Source organism: Poecilia reticulata, chromosome 14, assembly GCF_904066995.2.
Source record: "Poecilia reticulata chromosome 14, P_reticulata-male-v2, whole genome shotgun sequence".
NCBI lineage: Eukaryota > Metazoa > Chordata > Actinopteri > Cyprinodontiformes > Poeciliidae > Poecilia > Poecilia reticulata.
Window position 1 is genome coordinate 20,060,265 of NC_088843.1, and position 22,820 is coordinate 20,083,084.

General features: G+C 42.7%; 1 protein-coding gene across 2 annotated transcripts in view; it reads right to left on the reverse strand.

Moving 5' to 3' along the window:
• robo4 (roundabout, axon guidance receptor, homolog 4 (Drosophila)) overlaps positions 1–20,148 on the reverse strand; it is a 20,334-nt gene extending 186 nt beyond the window's left edge. Inside the window, exons 1-19 of one of the 2 annotated variants that reach the window (XM_008428413.3) lie at positions 19,291–20,148; positions 12,889–13,215; positions 12,155–12,312; positions 11,808–11,928; positions 10,954–11,092; positions 9,777–9,904; positions 7,991–8,106; positions 7,682–7,913; positions 7,462–7,583; positions 6,894–7,065; positions 6,613–6,810; positions 6,465–6,507; positions 5,317–5,429; positions 4,460–4,789; positions 4,254–4,358; positions 4,033–4,168; positions 3,003–3,230; positions 2,573–2,925; positions 1–1,783 (exon numbers count right to left, since the gene is read on the reverse strand). The exon at positions 1–1,783 is cut by the window's left edge and continues 186 nt beyond it. In XM_008428413.3, coding sequence (XP_008426635.2) covers positions 1,602–1,783; positions 2,573–2,925; positions 3,003–3,230; positions 4,033–4,168; positions 4,254–4,358; positions 4,460–4,789; positions 5,317–5,429; positions 6,465–6,507; positions 6,613–6,810; positions 6,894–7,065; positions 7,462–7,583; positions 7,682–7,913; positions 7,991–8,106; positions 9,777–9,904; positions 10,954–11,092; positions 11,808–11,928; positions 12,155–12,312; positions 12,889–13,215; positions 19,291–19,492 — 3,405 coding nt within the window. In that variant the 5' untranslated portion in view covers positions 19,493–20,148 and the 3' untranslated portion in view covers positions 1–1,601. Of the gene's footprint in view, positions 1,784–2,572; positions 2,926–3,002; positions 3,231–4,032; positions 4,169–4,253; positions 4,359–4,459; positions 4,790–5,316; positions 5,430–6,464; positions 6,508–6,612; positions 6,811–6,893; positions 7,066–7,461; positions 7,584–7,681; positions 7,914–7,990; positions 8,107–9,776; positions 9,905–10,953; positions 11,093–11,807; positions 11,929–12,154; positions 12,313–12,888; positions 13,216–15,212; positions 15,530–19,290 lie in introns of those variants that run through there. The other variant, XM_017308436.2, reaches the window with a different exon arrangement.
• Positions 20,149–22,820: the final 2,672 nt, after the last annotated feature.

Sequence of the window (22,820 nt, forward strand, 5' to 3'; positions counted from 1 at the left end):
AGTTAAAATATTTATTACTCTTTAAATGTTTATATCTCTAATAAGGCAAATGTGCACTTTAGAATAATGTAAACTTTATAAAATCATTTTAAAATAATTGTATTTACCAGAAGAGACAATTCACTCCTGGCATCTAGATCACAGTTTTTTGTTTTTTTGTGAGGAGTGTTTGACAAAAACCTCAGCTCCTGAAACCTGCTGTTGGTCTACAGTGTGTGAACATGTCAGAGGCGACTCCAGACAGACCCTGGACTCCATTTATGTTCTACAATCATAGCTTATTTTCTTTTACAGGGCTTACAAAACTGTAAGACAGTTTCTATCCCGCTCTTTTGCTGAATAAATCAGAATGTTCTACTTGGAATCTAAGCCCTTTCCACTTCTTACTCTGACATTCAGAGTGTGTAATAGAGAGGCTTCCTGTGTGTGTGTGTGTGTGTCATGTGATTTAACTCTGCCCGCTGTGCTCAGACACAGGATGTAGCACAGGGAGCTGCTCTTACCGCATCTTAAATATGTGCCACTGAATTTTATGGAGCCGAACGGCTTTTCACTGTACATCCTGTCTACACACACAATCAGCTGGACCAGCACTGAAAAACGCTGCAGTCCAACTTATCAATGAGTCCTATCAAAACAAAGAGTGTTCACGCTAACGTTAGCCTAGCCTTGCAGAAAAAGTGGTCGAAACAAAAAAAGAGTTCAGAAACAAATGTCAGAACTGCATGTTTTAAGCTACATGGTCTGATTAAAAATAGTAGCTTTATTACCAGTTAACTTGTGTTGGAGCAGCTTGCTGCAGATGACCTGCTGTTGGGATAAAACGGAGAGGAAATGACTGAGGAGAAACAAAGATTGTCAATAGTTACTAAATATGAGGGATTCTGATGACATTTATGGTGTTTTTATTCTTTCTGATCAAACTTTTAAACATATACATAGCATTTATTTTGCTAAATTTATTGAGGCCGTCCAATCTGACTGGGTATCTTCCAGTGCCTGCTGTGCAATCAGGACATTCCAAGTTATCAGCACACAGAGAAGTGCCAATGTGAACATGTTCAAAATTCTTTAAATAACCTTTTCATGAATACGTTGCATTTCATTTAACCACAACAAAACCATAGTGCTATAACGGATTCCAACCTCAGTCTTAATGAAATCCTGCAAGACCCACATGAAAACAAGAAGCACATTTTTCTAAGACCGTCTCCACCGCTGCGTCTCTCTGGACGTTTGAGAACACACGGGGTGAGAACCTCCCCAGGGAAATATCTCATTATGCTTCTTTTCAGGGAAACAATTCGAATACAAAAAAAAAAAAAAAAAAAAACCTTCCACAGCTCCATGAAAGTCATTTCAGAGATTCAAAGTAGTAGCTGAAGAGCCCTGAGGTAAAAAAAAAGAAAAGAAAACTTTTACAAACAGCATGAGGCTTGCATCTCCAGTGGAAGTGTCAGTGAAATGCTTCTAATGAAGCTTCAGAACCCGGCTGGTGAAACGCTCCACCTGCAGCATCGGGTCAGTCTGCTCTGCGTTGTTCTGGAGGAAAAGAGAGAGTTTCCCTCCGTCCTCGCTGACGCGGGTCACAGCAAAAACGTCTAAGCGTTGAAGAGTTTCGTGTTTCTGCCGGGATAGTGAGCTCCGTACTGCACGTCCATCTCCTCCACCCAGGCCATGCTCCAGTCCCACGCGGGGATGGGCTCCAGCTCCCCGAAGGCGTCGCCGTCCGAACGGAACGGCGGGTACAAGGCGCTGAGGGGGGAGGCCGGCGGCGAGAAGTCTGAACACAGAACAAGACGACAATCCGAGCTGAGGACGTTAATCTGATTCAAAGATTCATGAAAATAAAATGAAAAAAAAAATAAATGAATAAAAGCAGCGGCTGCTCAGCCACGTGTCAGTAGAAGTTAAGGTGGTTTTTAGTTACGACAGAAAAGAGCCGAAAGTGAGAGTTTGACGGATGGAATGAATCCTGTGGGGAACGAACAGAGTGATGGATGAGGTGACAAAGAGGGGCAGAAATCTGAGACTTCAGTTTGATGAAAGATTTTAAATAAGTGGGAGCAGCAATGGGAATGGATTCATCTCTCTTCAAGCAGCAGGCATGTGCACAACTATATATATATATATATATATATATATATATATATATATGTGTGATCTAGTTATGGTTGTTTAACTATTGCGTCAAATATATTGCGTCCTTGTGCTGATTCTAGAGTGGAAAGTGGAAATTTCACAGAGATGTGAAATCTAAGAAGCTGTCTGCTGTAAGTAAGGAATCACGGCTGAATGGCGCCATCTAGAGGAGAGACGTATGAATCACATCTTAGACTGCAAACTGTGAGGTCTTTGGTTTTATCCTCTTCAGTCAGGTGAAGAAAGAACCATGCAGTACACATCGAGAACCAAATGAAATTAAACTGATTTCAAAAGGTTCGTTGTTTGCTGCTGATTAAAGTTCACAGAACAAACACTGAAAAGTGATTCGTCTGAGATACATTTATGTGCGTGTGTATAGAGCTCCACTAACTGCTGCCATGTAAGACCCCTCCCCTCTCCCTCTTACCCGTCAGCGAGGCTGCGCTCATGGTCTCTGCGGCGGCGGCCAGCAGGCGAGCGAACGTGGCGCTGTCGTTGGTGTAGCAGCTGTCCACCGAGCTGATGAGGCTGGTGCGGTTGCTGTCCATGTTGCTGTCCATGGCTGAGCTCCAGGTGTTCCACAGGGAGCTGTCCCAGTCACTGTAGCAGGAGGACGGCGAGCTGTGAAGGCCAGAATGACGTAGCGCCGCCGGCAACGGCTGGGCTCTGGTGGCGGCGGCCGCGCCGTCCTCCGACTCGGCCGAGCCGACCGGCCCGCAGATGCTCCCCAGGGTGGAGGTGAAGCTGTGGGGCAGGGAGGGACGCTGCTCTGGCAGGACGCTGCCGAAACAGAGACAGACCGTCAGGACGCACATCTGGAACATCTGGAGAGAATGAGGTGTTAAAACATCCCTAACCTGAATCTCTCAGGGTTAGGACTGAGCTCCAGGAACTCAGTGGCTTCCTGCGGCGTCAGGGAGGGACTCTGATCAGCCTGCATTAGTGTGGAGTAGGATGAAGCAGACAGGTGGCTGTAGGGGGCGCCGCTGTGCTTGTTGGGTCCTGCTTGTCCATGGTAACCTGACGGGGGACTGATTGATGGGATGGACCCCAGGTCCTCCGTCAGCTTTGTGGAATGACTGGAACTGAAAAAGAACAAAAAACAAACTCAGTTCTCACAAAGAAATCTGTAAGAGTGAATACTGCATCTAAACACTATTAATTAAGTACCATCAGGTAATTTTAGTTAGTTTTGTGAACTCTCATTTCAGTTAGTTCCTCATAGTTTTAAAAAGCCTTATTTTTTAAAAACTTTTATTTCAGTTAAAGCTGCAGTATTCAACTTATTCAACTCCATATTTTCTTCATCTTTGTTCAAACTGTCACCATGTGATGGCATCCATGTGTGAGACAGGCAATCTGTAAAAAAAGATGGAGTTCCTTCATCTCCTCTCAGTGCTGCTGTTCCCATTCAAAACAGAACAAATCAGAGTCAGGAGGAGGGTCTTGGTGCTGCCAATCAAACACGTGTACGCGCTGCTATAAATGTGCTATTGGTGGAGAAACAACTTATCAGTGGCCATGCTTACAATTTGTCACAGGCTGTCATGGTAACCCAGGTGCAGCGCAGCACAGAGGGAGGAGCACCAAGACCCTCCTACTGGCTGCAGCTTTAACGAAAATATTTTTTTTCCTTCTAATTTTCATTATTACGTTAATGATAATTAGCTTCCAGACAGCCGGTTGGCTTTGAGCACAGGCTGCAGGTCAGATGCCAGGCACGGTGCTAAGAACCTGACTTGTCACATTAACAAAATAACGTGTGTGTTTATGCTAAAGCTTTGTAAGCAATGCACATGAAAATAGTTGAATTTTGGAGAATTTTTATGACTATTCATCCATAAAAACAGCGTTTATTCTTATCTGGCCCACGCCGACGTGTCCTACCCCTCGTCTGAGGACAGGGTGTTTCTGTCTGCGGCCATCAGCGGTGGGGGGGGCAGCAGGTCCACTAAGTGCAGAGAGGCAGAGTAATGCAGCAGGCGAGAGCCAGCAGCTGCTTCCCCGCCCTGCGATGCTCCACCTGAACACGGCAAAAGGAAGTCATGACGTCACTGCTCTCCTCTGTCCAGGTGGGAGCTTGTGACAAAAACACAACGTCTGCGTACCGTGGCGTCCTGTTGGCACGTGGCTGAGTCTCTGCTTGCAGGCTCTGGAGGAACCGGCCTGGGTTCTGGAGGACAGGACCGGTACGCTGTTCACTGCATGCAGCTCTGTGGAGAGAGAGAGACGGGTAAGAATGAACCGGAACCAAACGTCACGCTACAAACCCCAAAAACAAAATGCTAGCATCACACTCCCAGCTCTGCACCACCTGGCTTCCCGTGGGGTTTCTTCTCCCGTGACTCCCTCAGCACGCCCATCTTTGGCTGAGGACGTATGGCCTGTTTCCAGGGCAGAGCCTCCTGGCTGCTGAGGGACGACGACTTGGAGTCAGGCTGGGCGAAGATCTGGATGGTCTCCGCCCCCTGCTGGTGAGGCAAGGCGTGAGGCACTTTAGGGCAGCGTCCAGGACTGCTGAAGGTCTTCAGGCTGCTGCCCTTCAGGTCCACGTAGAACGTTCCGTAGACGCCGCAGCTGTCGGTCACCATGGGAACAGCCGAGTCCACGATCCTGCCGTCCTGCTTGGACGAGACTGGGAGACCTGGACGAACAGAAATTATGTTATACTATATTTTTTTAATTATATAATATTATACTCTGTTATAATATTTTATATTATATTGCTTTACAATTTATTTTCTGTTCTCTTTTTTCTCTGTTTTTTTGTATTTTCTCTGCACGAAAAAACTCGAGTTTGGGCATTTAAAACTGTCCTAATGCTGGACTGGTGAGAAACATTATCCATGAAACAACCCAAATGCTAAACAACAAAGACTTTCATCTGCTGTTTAATTTAACCTTCAGTAACATTAGATTCAATATAAAAGTTAAATACTGTTATGACAACATTAGTTGTGATTAAATAAATTTTTTCCCCCCTCGCTCTTCTCATTTTTTTCTGTCATCGTTCCGTCTGAATGCGATGTCACATACAATGACGATATCCATGTGAAATATTGGACCCCTCTAAATATCAGCTACAGGGACAGTTCAAATGAAACAGTTTGAACGAAACACACACACACGCATGCGCTCTCAGCCGTGTGTGTGTGTGTGTGTGTCACTTACTGGTGCTCCTGATCCCAGGATGCCTGTGACCTTGGGCCCACAAGTCCTGGTATTTCTGGCTGAAGGGCGGCCTCCAGCCACCGGACATCCAGGGAGAATCTGGAGCGGCCATCCTGCACAACAGAAAGGTCGAGTCAGTCAAAGGAAAAATACATCAATAAGGACTTTAAAACAAGTTTTAGATATGATTTCTATGTAGAGTTACAATAATTGGAAGCATTTTCTCATAACATAACATCAGAAGAAGTAATAAGAACTTCATGCAAATGAAGGAAAATAGAAACTAGAGAGTTAGAGTTAGACTTACTTTGTTGTCATTCCACGAAGACATTGAATACTGAAAAACTAAGTGACTATAAATACATATGTGCAAGTGTAACTGGCAGGAAATCCAAATAAAAATCTAGAATAAATATACAAATAATAATGATTTATTGCTAAAATACATATAACAGGCACCATGAAAGTTTTCTGTTTTAACACGATATAAAAACACGGTCCTCTGACGTCGCTGTTTTACTGACACAACCTTTCTTATTTAAAAGACATTCTGGTTTTAGTGAGATATAGATCTCGTTATAACAAAAACGTTTTCTCATCTGAACCTCATCTGCTCCTGTATTTATTTCCAAGCTCTTGCAGTTAAGTGCTTCTGCCGTGTCGCATGATGTTCGGTTGATGTTTACTGTGGACCCTGCAGCTGAATCGGCATCTTAAATGGTTACTTAAGAGTTTAAAAATTACAACTTTTATTCACAGAAAATTGCAACTCTTAAGGATATGGATCCTTCACGAGAATTTTAATAAGTTGTAGATGTTTTTATTTTATTTTATTTTTTTTATGAGAACCGTTCAGCTGCAAGGGCCATTTCAGGTTTATGCATATTTAGCATCACAGAACCTGAACCATCAATACAAACTGCTAATTCTACAAGGCTTCATATTTTATTTAGTGTAAGTGCAAAATGGAATAAATGTAGAAATTAGATTAATAAAAGTCCATAAAGCAAACTGTGGTTTTAAGGTTTTGCCTGATGTAAATAAAATGTTTTATTTTAAACAAATTCTGTTAAAAGTCCAATTAGAAAGCTAATTTTTGCTCATCTCTTATTACATGTGTAATCTACATGATGCTGTTTAACTTTCACCTGTGCTTGATGATGAGATCTTCACTAGCCAATCTGTGCAGACCTGGGGAGAAAAAAAACAGCAAATAAATAAATACACAATTTCTTGTCTTTTAGAAAGCCTGACCTCCAGCAGGGATCACATAGTCAATATTTTTAGAAAAGTCACCTTTAGCCTTGCTGTGGTGAGGTGACAGTTGACCGGCGCTGCTGTGGTGTCTGAACAGGAAAACAGCTGCAATCATCAGAAGACACCACAAGAGGGCGCCAACGCTGCCAATCAGCACTGGGTCCTGGAGGAGGGCCAGCACAGAAAACGCATTCTGTTTGTGGGTGTCTGGGTCTGTGGCGCCCCCTAGCTGTGGCTCTGAGTAAAAACAGACATTCTGGGTGGTCAGATATTGAGGGAACATGACGGAGAAATGAGTCGAAAAAGGCTGCTGGTCTCACTGGTGACAAATCCATGAGGATCGCTGAGCGTCCCCACTCCAGCACCGTTCACCGCTGCCATGGTTACCCAGTACTGCTTCCCTGGTTCCAGTGTGGAGATATCCAGGCTGTGTTGGCCGCTGTCCACTGTCCAGTTCTGGTACTGCTGCTCGTCAGACTCCACGCACCACACCTAAAGGAGCAGTTCGCACATTTATGAGAGGAAGCTCGTGGTCTCAAAAACACTACTGAAATGATTTAGAATGATTCTCATGTGAAACTGCAGAGCAGAATGTTTTCTAATAAACCCGTTTGGATCGGGATCAGCGGTGAACTCCGGAAAAAGCTTACTCCTGGAAAGGAAGGGGAAAAAAAAGAGACAGGGATAGAAGGACATAAGGAAACAAAGAACAAAGTAACTATAGAGAGAATGACAGGAAGGAAGAAACAAAGAAACTAATGACGGAAAGAAGAAAGGAAGATTAAGAGGAAGTAGGTAGGGCAGTGAGGAAGAAAGAAATGACATGTAATGGTAAAAAACAGCTGATAACCCGATTGTAGGTGGGTTATCAGACAGGGAGCTGGTTACCTGGTAGCCCTGGACGACGCCGTTGAGGCTGTCGGGAGGAGGAGGCTCCCAGCTCAGATGGACGGTGTTGTTCTGCTCGTGGTTCACCGTTATGGACACGGCCAGAGGGGGAGCGCTGGGCGCTGCATGAAAAGCGGAAATATATTCCCCCCTGAGTTAGTTTGACTTTAAGCGGAAAAAGAGATGCAGGTGAGGCCTTCTGAAGCTAGCCTTCCCTCACCTCTCTCAGGGACTCGGAGATGCCGGGTGTTGCTCTCCCTTCCGTACAGGCTGCTCCCGTAGGGACGAACCTTGAACTCGTACTTGTAGCCCCTCTTCAGGGGGCCGACCTGAGCCTGGAAGCCCGGCAGCGAGACCCTCAGCGCTGCCCAGTCTGAGCTGACAGGCAGCAGGGGGCGATAGAGAACCTCAAAGCCGTCGAGGTAGTGAGGCTGAGCTGGAAGGGACTGAAGCTGGTCACGGAAACACCAAACACAGATCAAACACTCAAACACTCCACCCACAAAGCTGTAAAACAGGACTCTCATACCTTCCATTGCACGAGGGACACGTTGGACTCCGAGGCGATGATGGTGACGTTCTCCAGGGTCACTCGTAAGGCTGACAGCTCTCTGTGGAAGTCTTTCTGCTCAGTGCTGGGAGCCTCTGCACCAGCAGATGTTTCACATTAACTTTTATTAGAAAGCATCAAGTCGTCCACAGTGGAAACACGACAGTTAACTTTAAAGGACGAAGCAGACGTCGCAACTTAGCCCATCGTTTGGGCCGTAGGAGATCATTTCTACCAGGCCATGTCGCGGCGTGGCTTACAAGCAGACTAAATCAGATGGATCTCACTGAAACTTTTGTTCCAAGGGAACTATTTTTCATGAGCTAGATGGAAATAAATAACTAATCGTGTCAAAATATTAGCCTGACTATAGCAAAAGAAAATGCACTGATGCGTAGTCAAACAGCAGCCGCCTGCCTCTCACCTAATGACTGCTGGGGATAGGCACCAGCCCAGACGGATAGACAGATGGAAGGATGGATCCAACCACAGTATTCTAGTAACTAATATAATTGTTCTGTGTCACATAGCGCTGCATTTGGTGCAATAGGCTTATTTTGACTGAAGTGTGAACGCTGTGCCAGTGCATTTGCAGCCTGTCAAATAAACAAGTAAATGGATTAGTACACGACTACATGCCAGGTTGTTAAATGTGTTTTATCACAGTGAAATTAAAACAAGAAACAATTGAAAATAAAAAGCCTCATAAATACTGTAAATCCATAGATTTTATGTGTACTGTGTCTTCCTTCCTCACGATCATATTAGTTTTTGTACTGCAGTTTGTTAAGATAATGGGGATGAGTGTGTGTGTGTGTGTGTGTGTGTGTGTGTTAATGGGGGTTACATCTGTGGCATATCACATTGTTTCACCAATAGGTTTTATTTTATTTTATTTTTTTTAATTACAGGATTGTAATTTGAATTGTGTTGCCCTGCGACAGACTGGCGACCTGTCCAGGATGTATCCCACCTCTCGCCCGGAACGTTAGCTGTAGATCGGCACCAGCACCCCTCCCGACCCCACTAAGGGACAAGGGTGTAAGAAAATGGATGGATGGATCATTTGACTTGTTTCCAAAAAGTTAAATAACATGAGATGTGAGGTTTGCCATGTTTCAACGCTCCATTAAATGTGTGTGCGTGGATGGGTCAGAGGGAATCTGCGCGCAAATGTATGTCAAATATTTAAACAAAAAAAATAAATTCCTGGCTGCGCTAACACAATCCCCTTCGTGTGTGCGTGTGTGTGCGTGTAGGTGTGCATGTGTGTGTGTGTATTAGTTTTAATGTGGCTTGACAGAACATCAGCCGTTAGCTTGAAGAAACAGACGTAGAGCTGGAATGGCGTGTCAGCTTGAAAGGATCACATTCTGAAATGTGCAGTATGCAGATTGGTCTAGAGGAGGCGCTGTTCTGCGCAAATGAACTATGAACTTATGAACGGATCATTTTGCTATACTGATCCTAGATATTCACTCAAAATGAACAGTTTTTCCAGTCACTATTACATGATAATCTGGTTTATTTTGTTGCATTGTATGTCCTGCAAGCTAATAGCATGAGGGTGATTCATGTTTATCTGCATTGCAGAACACAAGTTAGCTTTCAAAGCACCAGCTCTCTGTTAGCATGCACCATGTCTGCTGTGAATTTTTTACTATGAAGTAATAACAACCGCTTCTGGGAAGTTTGTCAGTTTTTGCAGATATTTTCCAACATAAAGCAGCTGCAAAATAAATGTAAAAAGAGAACGAAAACTCGCCTTCAACTTGAAGTTGTGCAACCGCAGCGACGACTCCGACATGATTTGCAGCAGTGCAGGTGTAGCTCCCAGCATCCTGCACCGTCACATAATGGAGCTGCAGAGTCTGGTCCGGGTTTATGAGATACCTGGAAACAAACAGCGAGCAGCGGGAAGAATCGATGGTCTCGTGTCACCACCAAAGCTTGGTCAAAACCTAAACAGGTACATCAAGTTGAAATGTTTCTCAGCAACAATTCACAGTTCACCTGTCTGAGAATGTCTCTGTTTCAAACGTAAAAAGCCTGAGCTGATAGTTTCCATTTTTGTGGAAAGTGCAAAAAATCATGAAGTGAAGAACTCTGAACCAGTTGTTACTTGTACTTTTCACCTTCGGACCATCAAGTCTGAGGAGACCTGTGTCCCTAACTATCAGCAGACTATTCAGTGGACCCCCGCCTATTCACAGCTTAGTATTCATAGAAAATCTCCCTTTGATCTACGAAAAAAATCGAAAATATTTGGAGGAAAATGCACCTTGGGAAGCTAAAATACCAAGGCGGACAAGCATTTTTAGAGGGGTCTCAATTATTTGCGGATGTTGGCTATTCACGGACCGTGGTGGTCCTTAATCCCTGTGAATACCACAGTGTACAAGTATTTAAAGTCAGTTTATCAGGAGTAGAACGACAACAGGAACTGCAAATATATATTTTAACAGTTTTCTATCCCTCCTAAGATATTTTTTATTATAAATATACTTTTTTGGTTTATTTCTTAGTAGCATACCTAATTGATTTAAGACCGCAAGGAGTTCCTGGGTTTAGGAACTGCTGCTCTCTAAACTGAAACAGTTTGGAATATTATAAGGAACCGCACATTTTATATTCCCCAAATGACAAATTGAAAGCACTGACTGTCACAAATATAGTAATTCATCTATTATTCAGGTAAATTATTCAAATTTATCCAACTTATAAGAAAGGTAAATAAACTGGACCGTAACAGTATGGAGCATAGATGCTCTCTTCTTTCATTCCTTCATTTCCTACAAACTGGGTTAAAGGTCACATCAGGATCTGGGTGTATCCCAGCAGTCAACAGGCGAGACGAAGGGCAGACACTGGACAGAGTCCAACACCGGACCAGCACACAGTCCGTATCACTGATGAATGAAGGTAGATGGAGGGCGGGCTACCTGCCGTTGGGAAGTGGCCCCTGCTCTCTGCTCCAGGCCACAGTAGGAGGAGGGTCCCCTCTAGCCTGGCAGTGGAAGTGGGCAGACTCTCCCGTTCTTACCGACACGTTCTCTGGCTTCAGCACCAACACAGGCTTACCTGCGGTAGATGAAAGAAGAAACTCAGTGGATTGCTTTAAGTGCTACAGCAAAACCCCAATCAGTGTAAATATGTCACACGTTTGTTTGGAGAGAGAGGTATTTTTTCCCCCAGTGGTGGGTTAAAGAGAAACCCAAATGAAGTAAAAAAAAAAAAAAAGGTAGTGCTTAACAACATACTTCATCCAAAGTGCCGAAATCATCTCTCATCGACAGATGAAAATTGTGTCATTTGATTCGCAGAGAGGCAGCCGCCTGCCAAACTCGACACGAGCCTTCAAACAGAGCTCTATGCAAAGTGTCGTGTGATTGGTCAGAAGTTTGTTGCAGCGTTTTAATGCGGAAATGCACTCAAACAGCAGTGTTGACATTTCTCTTCAACTCTCCGGTTTCCTATCCCTCTTAAGATGTTTTCGTATCTGTGCGCATTGTGCAGTTTATGTACATTTGTATAATTTATCGCTAAATAACTCCTGTAAAACTAAGACTGGGAAATGGTGAATAACCCCTGGATGGAAATTGTAGTGTCATTGTTCACTGAGGCTGTCTGAGGCTATAAAAGTGTGGCGCTAGCTCCGTGACGAATACCGAAGCGGGGGGTGTCCCCCGGTGGTCAGCCCTGTTGTATGAAAGGTGTGCATGAGTACGAGAGCTGTTCCGCTTCAGATGAAGCCTGTCGGGGGGCCTTTGGTCTGCTTGTTCTCATCTGGTCTCACCCAGCACAGAGAGCCGAGCCGCCCTGCTCTGCCTCTCTCCCATGATGTTCCGGGCCACACACACGTAGGAGCCAGAGTGGTTCTTCTCTGCAGGCGCGATGATCAGCTTCCCACTCAGCTTCTGCAGAGCAAAGCAAAGCAGCACAGATCAACTAGCTGCAACATCTGTGGAACGTTTTATTTCAACCATCGAGCATTGAGTACATGGCTGCTTTTACAGATTATAATCTATTTGCTTTTTCTGTGCGAGGATTAGTCAAAATCATCGATTGCGACTCTGCATTGGAGTCATGAACCTCTGGATGAAGACATATTCACGTGTTTCCATAATCAAAGCAGCTGCTTACGGTGTAGTGGTGGTCCGTGTTGCTGATGGGGACGCCGTCCTTCTTCCAGATGACGTTGGGTTCTGGATGTCCCATCGGCGGACCGCAGTTTAAAACAGCCACCTCGCCCTCTGCCACCTCGGCGTCGCCGGGCTGGACACTGAACTCCTCCTTCAGAGCTGCAGGAACACAGAGACACGTTCACACTGAGCCGGATCAGAACGACGGGCTTCGCTCTGATCCTGAAACTCTGTCAGGGAACTAACAGTTCAATGGACGTCACATGGTTTGTGGAGAAATAAAATTTGCGGTAGATTTATAGAGGAAAAATCAGTGATTAATGAGATGAAGTTTCTGTAATACTGTCTGTCACAAATGACCTTTTTTTTCTGTACTCTAGTGCATTCCAGTCAACACACCATTTTATTGTGGCTTATGTGATAAATTTAATCTTCTAAAAATTGTCCTTTTCAGAATGTCAGACTTTAAGGTCCATTTTAGACACATACGGGCAAATATTTCATGTAATTTGGGTTGATTTTCACATTATTTTAGTATCGATGTACCATACTGAGGCAGTGAAATTCTGAGCTCAGTATGATTCTCTTGGTATTTCAACATAAGGAGTCAAACTCATTTTTGTCAACAATCTATATTCTTATTATCTAAAGATAAGATTTAGAGCTGTTTTTGGTGTTTTTTGGCGGTATACCACTGCAGCTAAGACCCCTGTGCGTCCCCCTCGACCATCTCACCTGCAATATACAGCGAGGCATTGCGGCTGGTTGCCCTGCCGGCGCTGTTGGTGGCGACGCAGGCGTAGACGCCCTCGTGGGTCTGGCCACGCCTGCCCACTCCCACATTTAGAAAGAACAGGCTCCCCTCTGGCAGAGCCATGGGGACCGCCCGGCCGTCCCCCTTGTCCGTCACCAGGGGCTGACCGTTGCGCTGCCACTCGATGGTCGGCTTGGGGCTGCCGTCCACGCGGCAGGACAGAGTGGCAGGGCTGCCCACCTTCACCACCACATCCGAGGGGTGGTGGACTATGCGTGGTTCTGTCTCCTCCGTCCGGACTCTGCTACCTGCAGGGGATACAGAGGTGATGCGGGGATACAGAGGTGATGCAGCGCGTCAGCTAAAGATGGGACCAGATGATTGTGAAAGTATTATTCATTTCAGCAAGTAAAAATATCCTTTATTTATATGTGAAGCCTGGATGAGAAGCAACTTGAGCACAAAGTGGTCCGTTAACCCGAAATTACTTTGTTGCTTTAGTCAACATTCATTCACTTGGAAAAATATTTTCTTTGAGTTGTTGATATTTAATACAGACATGAAAGGTTATATAAGCAGGTTTTATATATATTTACATAAAAAAGTTTTATATTTACCAGATCTGCATCATATACTAACCGCAGTTTGTCACGCCCAAAAACAAACAAACAAAAAAAAAACATTAAAAATCCAACAAAATCTACAAGCCCATAGGTGTCAGCATCATGCTGTGAGTTTACTGCTGCCTGTGGTACAGATGTAAATACAAGCATACTCTAAAACTAGTTTGGGGAGAAATAAAATAATATATGAAGCTCACCAAAAGCCCCAACACTGACTCTTTAAAAAAAACAATGTGCGTACTTATTAAATCAGAGGTGTCCAAAGTCCATTTGTGGCTGATGGAGTGGCTTCGTGCGCCGCCCACCCGACTGAAATTCAAGAAAGTTACTAATTTGTCACACCGGCTACAGGTGGGTGGGGGAGAGGGGGGTTAATTTGAATTATATTTAAATTATTACCAACTAATTAAATCTAGGTGGATCACAAAGTATCTGTCTTTTGAATTTGCAAACTGGACGCCGTTTCAATTTAGGCACACAGGCATGTTACTTTCTTACAATAACTGCTTTATTTGCATAATTACAATAATGCATGTTTAGTTTATTGTTAAGCAGGTAAAAAGCAAACCAAAGGAAAGGGTGGATAAAAAAAAAAAAAAACTAATTTGTGACGCGCGAGGACTTTCTGCTCGATGATTTTGGACCACCTGACAAAAAGTTTGGACAGCATTGACTTAAAAGCTGAATCCATCCCACGGAAGCCTACTGAGTGAAATGACCTCATCTACTAACACTATATACTAACCAGGGTTAGTTAGTGACGCCCAAATATTCATCAATACTGCACATCTCTGAGTTCATGGTTCGCAATAAGAAAATATCTCCAGTTAACACATTCAAACCCCTGCTACTCCCAAACAATGGCTATTTGTAGCCAGCGCCAGTGGAATGCCATTGTCGGGACTTCCCATGAAGTCGGATGACCACACTGGAGGAAACGGGAAGATTGTGATAGGCTTCCTGACATGAGAGGAAACCGGGAACCAGCAGGTCTCAGGAACATCAAGTCAAACAAAACGCACCGCAGAACTCTGAAGAAAACAAAGAATATTTTGGATCCGTTTTCACGAGACTCGTACAGTTTGTTTCATCTCATTGCATCCGATACAGTAGAAGCATTTCCACTTCCTCTAGGATTTACAACATGAGCGAGAAATGCGCGTAAATTCCAGAACACCAGCATATTTGATAAGTAGAACTCTGAAGATATTGCGAATGCTAGTCTTTAAACAGGAAGCGACTGTGTCAACCAAATGAACAGCTCTCATTATTTTAGCGTAGCCCAAAAATAAATTAAAATATGAATCTTATTTTAATAAATAAATTCGCAACACTACAATATCCATCTACTGCAAATAGGGGAACTATTACTGACTTTAAACTTAATAAATAAAAATAAAAACATGCCATTCTTTCAACAGATGGTTCCCTAAACCTAGTGCTGATTAGGGCCCCATATAATTTTGGAACAACTCTGGAAAACCTGAGGGAATCTGAGTGAAGTAAATTGAGGCTCTTTTAAAGTTTTCAGGCAGCATGTCAATGAAGTATGATGCTATGAGTTATCGTTTCATCAAAATACAACTGAATAATTCATCAAACTGGTGGAATCACACAGACACGCGAAGCTGAACAAAATATGTACATATGACTTTAGAGAAAAATGATTGTTGTGAACTTACCGGAGAGTAGGGACCCAAACAGCGCAGCCAATAGACATGTTCTAACCGTCTGGCTCATCTTTAGGGGAGTTAACATTAATAATATAAACTAAGATTCTTTAGCTGAACGCTGAGGTCTGACTGGAATTTAACTTGTCGGTCTGTCAATTCAATTGTCTTCTTTTAAATTTACGTACGAACTCTCCCTCTAACTTGCCGCTCCTTGAGAGAAATGAGCGTCAAACTAAACAGTCTGTTAAACACGCTGACAACACGCAGCTAACAACTTCCTTCTCGCCTCTGTTTCAAAATAAAAGAAACCAGTCAGCGTAGTTTACAGCAAAAAAAAAATAAAATAAATTACTTTAAACTTGTAACCTTTATGTGGTTATATTACACTGAACTGTCGACAAGTTGAGACAATTAATCCCGTTTATCTTTTTATTGTCCCAACGAGTCCTGTACACTTATTTTGAAAACAGCGAAATAAATGCGCAAGTTCCAGTGGGATGAATGTCAGCTTTACAACCTTTCTGCTTTGATCGTGTACCTCTCAAGATTGAAATTAAAGTGTAAAAATATTCAAACTAGCCAAGACAAATTCCCGAAGATGTTACAGAGATCATTCTGAAGGGACATTCATTAAGTTAAACAAGCTCTTTAGTATTTATCTAACAGTAACAGTTTGTTTTTTTTGTCTGATATTATATTTGCTGGATCACAGCAGCAACAATAAACTAATCAAAGTCCACAAAGGTTTTTTTTTTGTTTTTGGTCTGATTCTTAACTGTAAAATCAAAACAGATTCAGTCTCACTATTACTTTAATATGTAATTTCATCACAGCCACATAATGAAAACTTGAGCATCAGATGTGTTGATTCTGGCGCCGTGAAATCTCTGCTGTTGTTTGGCTTGTTTTTGCAGGAGCAGCTCTGTCACCATCACTGCATGAGGCAGGGCGTTCTTGGCCTGTTTGTTTCCCAACAATAGAAGGAAGCGGCGCATCTCTCAGCCTGCTGCATGTCAGCCATTATGTCAGCACTTTATGTCGGAGTTCATCTGGTTTGTTTGCATTTCACGTTTTCCTGCCCACAGCCTGTTACTTTACATCCACACACCACAATGTGTTTTAAGGCTTTTAAGTTTTATGCCAGCTGTTCTGAAACTGTAATGTGCAAATGTGTGTTGTTATGATTTTGTTTTTTGATTTAGGTTATCCTAACCCATACTGTAGTAATGCTGCTATAGATTTATGCTGCTGGAGGACAAACTGAACAGTTTTCCTCACTTTCTTCTTCTACTATTTTCCAATTTACATAATTTGTTGTTATTTCAACCGTTAACGTCATGTTTTCTCTCAGTTGTTTTTTCTCCTGGTCTATTTTTCTCCTTCCTCGAGGAGAGCATCGACAAAGATGCACCGACAATTAAACCTTCTCCCCCTCCTGTTATGAACATTTTAATTTTCATTGACATAGAAACGAATCCTGCATCAGTTCTTCAATTTCTTTTTTGTGTCTCTGGTCTGCCTTCTCAACCCCTTGGTCGGTCGTGGCAGATGGCCGCTCGTACCAAGTCGGGTTCTGGTTCTGCTGGAGGTTTCTTCCTGTAAATGGGAAGTTTTTCCTCACCATGCCTTGATGCAAACTGCTTAGATGTAAACTTTTAAAGCTAATTTTAATATTGAACTGAGCTTAATGCATTGTTTGACAATTAGGAACAATTGGAATGCATCTGTGATTGGACTGAAATGACTTTTTTTGTAAAGTGACATGAGACCACATTGGTTGTGAAATGGAGCTATATAACTAAGCTGAATTGAACTGAGAAGATGGAAAATAATACAATGGAGGATGAGCACACAAAAACTTGAAAGGTGTGATGTGCATGTCATAAACCTCAATGTTAGAACTTTGTAGGAATTTGTTTGTTGACACTGCAGGTATTCTGAGATATGTCTCTATGTAACATGTCAGCTTTGATCTGAGTCAATCCAAAAATGGAAATTCTCGTTGCTTTCTTTCAATAATAGTAGCTCATTGACCAATTATTTATCGTTTCTTTGTTGCTTTTATAAATGTAAAAGCAACAGTTCTTGACTTTTCACTTCACAATTATATCCAACTTTGCGTTGGTTTGCCACCTACATTCCAATAAAACTCAAATAACAAACACAAAATAATGCAAATGCTAACATCGCAAAAAAAAAAAGTTTGACGAGTCTAGATACAAACGTAACGTTCCTCCTGGTAAATAAAATCTTCCAGGATGACCCAGGAATAAGTGAACTACCACTAGTTCATTCCCTCGAATGGCTCGCACAAACAAAGCATTGTGTGGTGAACTGTTCATTGTGAGGCTTAGAAAGGACCGAGGCTAAGTGATGGATGTTTATATTGATCCAACGACGTGGGCTTGATGGCCTCGGCATCAGCCAGCTTTCAGTCGACAACAAAAGCTTTAGAAAGGATGAGGGATGAATCCCGCCTTCCAAAACACAACCCATGGGAATGTTGTGAGGCCGAGATTTGCTGAAGGAAGGGCTCCTTTCTAAGCTGTTGACCAAGAGGTCAGGGGAAGTATAGCAAATGAGCGAAAGACGTGGAATTGGGGTACGAAAGAGAAAGAATGTGTCAGCTGTAGTGGAGAGTGTGATAAACAGTGACTTCACAGTGAATTCTTCACGTAAGTCCATTGAGATCTGTAAAGAATTCGACAAGATGAATGCCGCTTTAAGCAAGTCAACGTAAACATGTGCGGTGCTTTAACTTCTGTGAATTGAAGAAGAAGAAACCTGAGTGTGAAAACAAAAAAGAGGCTCTTCAAAGACATTGAATATCTTTTAATTTAGTTCCAGCGGATATTTCAACAACATTCACTGTAAAATACGTACTGCAATGTGTTGTTTTAAGGCCACGCTCGATTGCTGCCCGACCTGGAATGAAGAAATGACTTTAACAGCATCTGTCTGACATCGTGGCAAAAGATCTAAAAAAGAAACGACATTTATTGTGACCTGATCCAAAGAAATGTAAGCAAGTGGTTGGCATTTATCAGCCTGGAAAGGGTAACAAAGACACTTCCTTTGGACTCCAGCTAATCGCAGTGAGACCCATCCACAAATGGAGGAATCGTGGAACTGGGTGAACCTTCCCTGTAGTGGCTGGCCCACCAAAGACTCATCCAGGAGGCAACAAAAGAGCCCAAAGCAACTTCTAAAGCACTGTAGGCCTCACTTGTCTCAATCCTGGGCTGCTTTGCCCCTTTAGGATCTCAATGACATCCATGAGTTTGGCCTCTTACTGAAATCCTGAAGGAAAATGTCCGACCATAACTTTGTGACCTTAAGCCAGAGTATACTTTGGATTTGAGTCCAATTGAGATGCTGTGACATGACCTTAAACAGGCTATTTATGATGGAAAACCCTCCAATAGGGCTAAATGAAGACAATTCTGCATAAAAGAACAAGACTAAATCCTCCGCGGCGACGGGAGGATTCTTTGCCCAAATTTCATTGACAGTTACCACAAACTCTTGGTGGCAGATGTTTCTGGAACAGGACGGCCCAACCGGTTTTCAGGTTCAGGCAGTAGTTACGTTTTCTCACGTGGTCAGGTCAGGTTGCCTTGGTATAATTTGTTTATCTTAAGTTAAATCTTGTTTTAATCTTGTGTTTTCCCAGGTTATTGTTATCTGTAATGATGACATTTGAAAAATTTCAATGTGAAAAAAGACAAAAGAAAAGCGGACGAAGACTGTTAAAGACTAATGCATTTTACAATTCTGTTCATATTACAATTTCTGAAGATAATTTTTCATAAAAATTGAGATTACAGAGAAAATCGAACTGCAACTGATGAAGTAACTCTTTTTTTTTTTTTTGGTAAACATAAAGATATGAGGAATATTCCCCCAATGAATTCTGTCAGTTTTATCTAGTGACAGGTTTGTTCTGAAAGAAAGTGTTTTGATCCCTTTACTTCTTGATTAATAGAAACATTCAAAATATCACGTATCTGAGCAAAAATCAAGCCAAAGTTAAAACAATGTTAATCTCCTACTGACCAATTCACCAGGCGTGTTTCCTGAGCCGTACCTTTTCTTCGGTGTGGCCTGTTTCTGTGAGGTGTGTCCTGTTGTCCCATGCTGTGACGAATATGCTCTTTGAGCGGGTTCTTTAAGCTCCCGTCCAGCAGTTCTGGTTCCATTAGACATACGCCGTGGAACTTACACTGCTGTGAAAACCCGGCACAGGTGTGGAAGCAGAACACGCAAAGAAGCCACCCACGGACGAGCATCTTCACCGCATTAGTCAGACTCACACTGATCGCTTTAACCCTCAACCTGTCCCTGAAAGCTAAATGTCCAGACACCGGATTCTGCTCTTCATTTCCCTCAGCTCCTCTTCCTCCTCATGTTAGTCTAGATGTTCCATTCATCCCAGTCTCCCTCCTCTGTGGGTTTCTTTTTTTTTCCTCCAAGGAAGAGCAAAGTTAAAGGGAGGAGGGCCAAATAGTGATCAAACACAAGTTTCAGACCTCATGCTGAGAGGGAGAGAGAGGCGAGGGGGAGCACCATTCATCTGGTCAGATGAGACTTCTATCTAGTTGGATTGATTTAAGGGAAAGAGAGAGGAGGATATATCTCCAAAAATCAGATCAGCAGGAGAAATGCTTTTAAGCAAAATAGATGTCTAGATTAGCTCATTTTAAAAATGAAAAAAAAAAAAAATTTCCACAAAAGCCCAACGAAAATGCAGAATAACTCGTTTGCAGTTATTCCAGGCATTTAATCTGATCAAAGGCAAGACAAAATGGACGCACATTTTTGAACATAAGCATCTTCGAGAAATGAGTCTCAAAGATGACAAAACGGGTACAAGTTTCTTTGCTTTCTTTTGGCAGCTAACCCCCCCACCCGCTTCACCCCCTACCCTACCAACCCAGCCTCCCACCAGCCAACTAGTCAGGCAAATTTGTAGCTGCCTGTTTGCGCAGTATGAGTCTCATACATCATCTTGGCTCGCTTGCAACAATCAAACAAAAGTACCAAGTCGGCCACGTCTGGATGGTCTTTCCTCAATTCAAATGCCATCAGTTTGTGTGGTTTGCGTGGCCCTGGGAGGAAGCAGATCCCACTTCTGACTGGCTGTACGTCACATCCACCTGCAAATAACATTAGATGGATGTAAAAACGAAGGTGGTGCAGAAAAGTCGAGGCTGCAGTGAATTTTCTCTGCACATAATTCAACTCGCAAACATCTGTCTCCTGTCAGATTGTGAATCGAAGGAAGTTGCTCTGTGCCGAACTTACTGAAACATTTTCCTCAATGAATGAATTTAACAATGACTTAAACATAAAAAGCTGTCCTTACAGAATTGAAATTGAAACATAAGGAATTTTTTTTTAATAACATGTTGCTGAAAACCATTTCCAAGCAGACTAGACAGCTGCACCGAAAGTAACACCAATGCATCAATAATAAACCAAAACCTGAGCCGCAGCGATCTCGGTCTGAGAGTGATGTAGGACTGCATCGGTAGGCTTGGATTATTTTCTGCCATTGAATTATGTTTTTTTGTTGTTTTTTTTGTGACTGAAACGATAAAAGACCTGAATTTCACAACCCAGCTGCAACTTTCAGACGACGTTCAGCGATTACTTCACCAGTTAAAGTATGCCATGTCTTCACTGGTTATTTTTGCTCAAGTTTGTAATCTTAGCCTTTATTTTCTTCATGTGACGTTTAATTTGTTTTTATTTGTTCTTTTCACGTGTTTCTTGCTATAATGTGGATCTTTGTTCCTTCATTTTCACATGAAGCACTTTGGTGTTGCTCAGATTAACGTTTCGTGATGGTAATGGGCAGATGACTCATCGTCTCATTCACACTCTAGTCCAGTTTTACTCATTGATGGTCATCTGGTCAATGGATAAAGGTCAGCATGAGAACCCTGACTGGTCTGGTGCCAGGCAGCTTCACACGCAACAAAATGTGATGAACTGCCAATTGTTGCTCTTTTGTCAGACCCTATGATTCAGTTAGGGTTAGGGTTACCACAGTATAACGTTAATTCAAAACATACACTATTTTAAATTTAATGGAATTTGAAATAATTCATTTTAAATTCCATTGTTCTTATGGACAATTTCCAATTAACAGGAAACCATTATTTTACCGTCACGTCTCATACATAAAAACACACAGCGACTCAACACTGCATTTTCTATTGTAATCCTTAATTAGAATGTTAATCTGGCCTTTGAGCTGTGTATCTATTGCCTTTTTAATCCCGGTGTATATTGAGTCATACACTCAGCACTGTCATATAAAAACCCCTCAGAGGGTCGTTCTCTGGCCCTCAATGGGAGATCGTGTCTGAACAGCAATGGGGCCATTAGAGGGCAACCTCACCCCCCTCTGAGCCTTCATCATGCCCCGCTGAGACCCGTTAGAGTTAATTTGTTTTTTTTCCCCTGAGAGAAAACAACACCAAGAGCTCAATGGCTCTAAAAATAGCTTCTTTCATTGCACATAAAAACCCTGAGAAAAAAAAATTATAATAATAATCTGTTGCCACAGCATAAAGCTTTAGTTCATCATGGTGTTCTCTTCCTCTGCATGTGGAGGGACTAAGGTAGCTGATTCTTAGTAGCTAAACTCTTAGTAAAATCAGATTTCATGTTACGTTCCTATTTTTACAGCTACCACACGGAGCACCAGTCAGATTTTATTTACCAAACTCTGCTGAAAGGATTGCAAACATTGCCCATCTGCTTGATTTAGCACCAACGGAACGACGTTCTTCAGGGACAAGAGCACACATTTAGTCTGAAATTTACTAATGGATTTTCTGGGTTTTTGGAATCTCGTGGGGCGGTGACAGTAACCATATCCCAAACAGAGGGCGAGAGGCCTGAAGATGTGAACTGCGAGCCAGGAGTTCTGCTTGAATGCGTCTGAATGGCGGCTCTGGCCCGGTGGGAACGCAACCCGTCCCCTCTGTGGTCCCAACATTAAGCACCCGGAGCTTGTTGCTCACACCTCTTTGGCTTTGCATTGCTTTCTCTTTCACCATCACCCCCACAAGCCTCCCCCGTCTCTTTATATGTCCAGCTGGCTGCGCCACAAAGACCGCATCTTCCAGCTCCAAATGATTCTGGAACCCCCACATGCTTTGTTCTGCTCATTTTCCCACTCCTGGGAGACACTTATACTCGCTAAGATTAAAATAAAGGAATGACAGAGGGAGAGAGGAAAGGATTGGAGGAAGAATGAGGGAAGCTTTGTTTGAGAAGAAGGAAGGAAGTGGAGAAATACTCTGAGACACAACTTAAAAAAGAAAAAAAATGCTTTTCTTTTTTTGGAAATTGGATAGTTTTCTATGGAAGTCCGTTTCTGCAACTCTGTTAAAAAAATATTCTCATTATAATGAGATAGTATCATTTTGAGATACTATCTCATTATTTTTGAGATAATATCTCATTATAATGAGATAGTTTATTTTAATTTTGGCTTCCAAAGTTTTCAATTAGAGACGAGTTTTTATGGTAAGAGTTTTTACTCCAAATTGTATTTGGGATTCAGCTATCCTGACAAAATCTCCAGCAGCAGATACAGGTGGA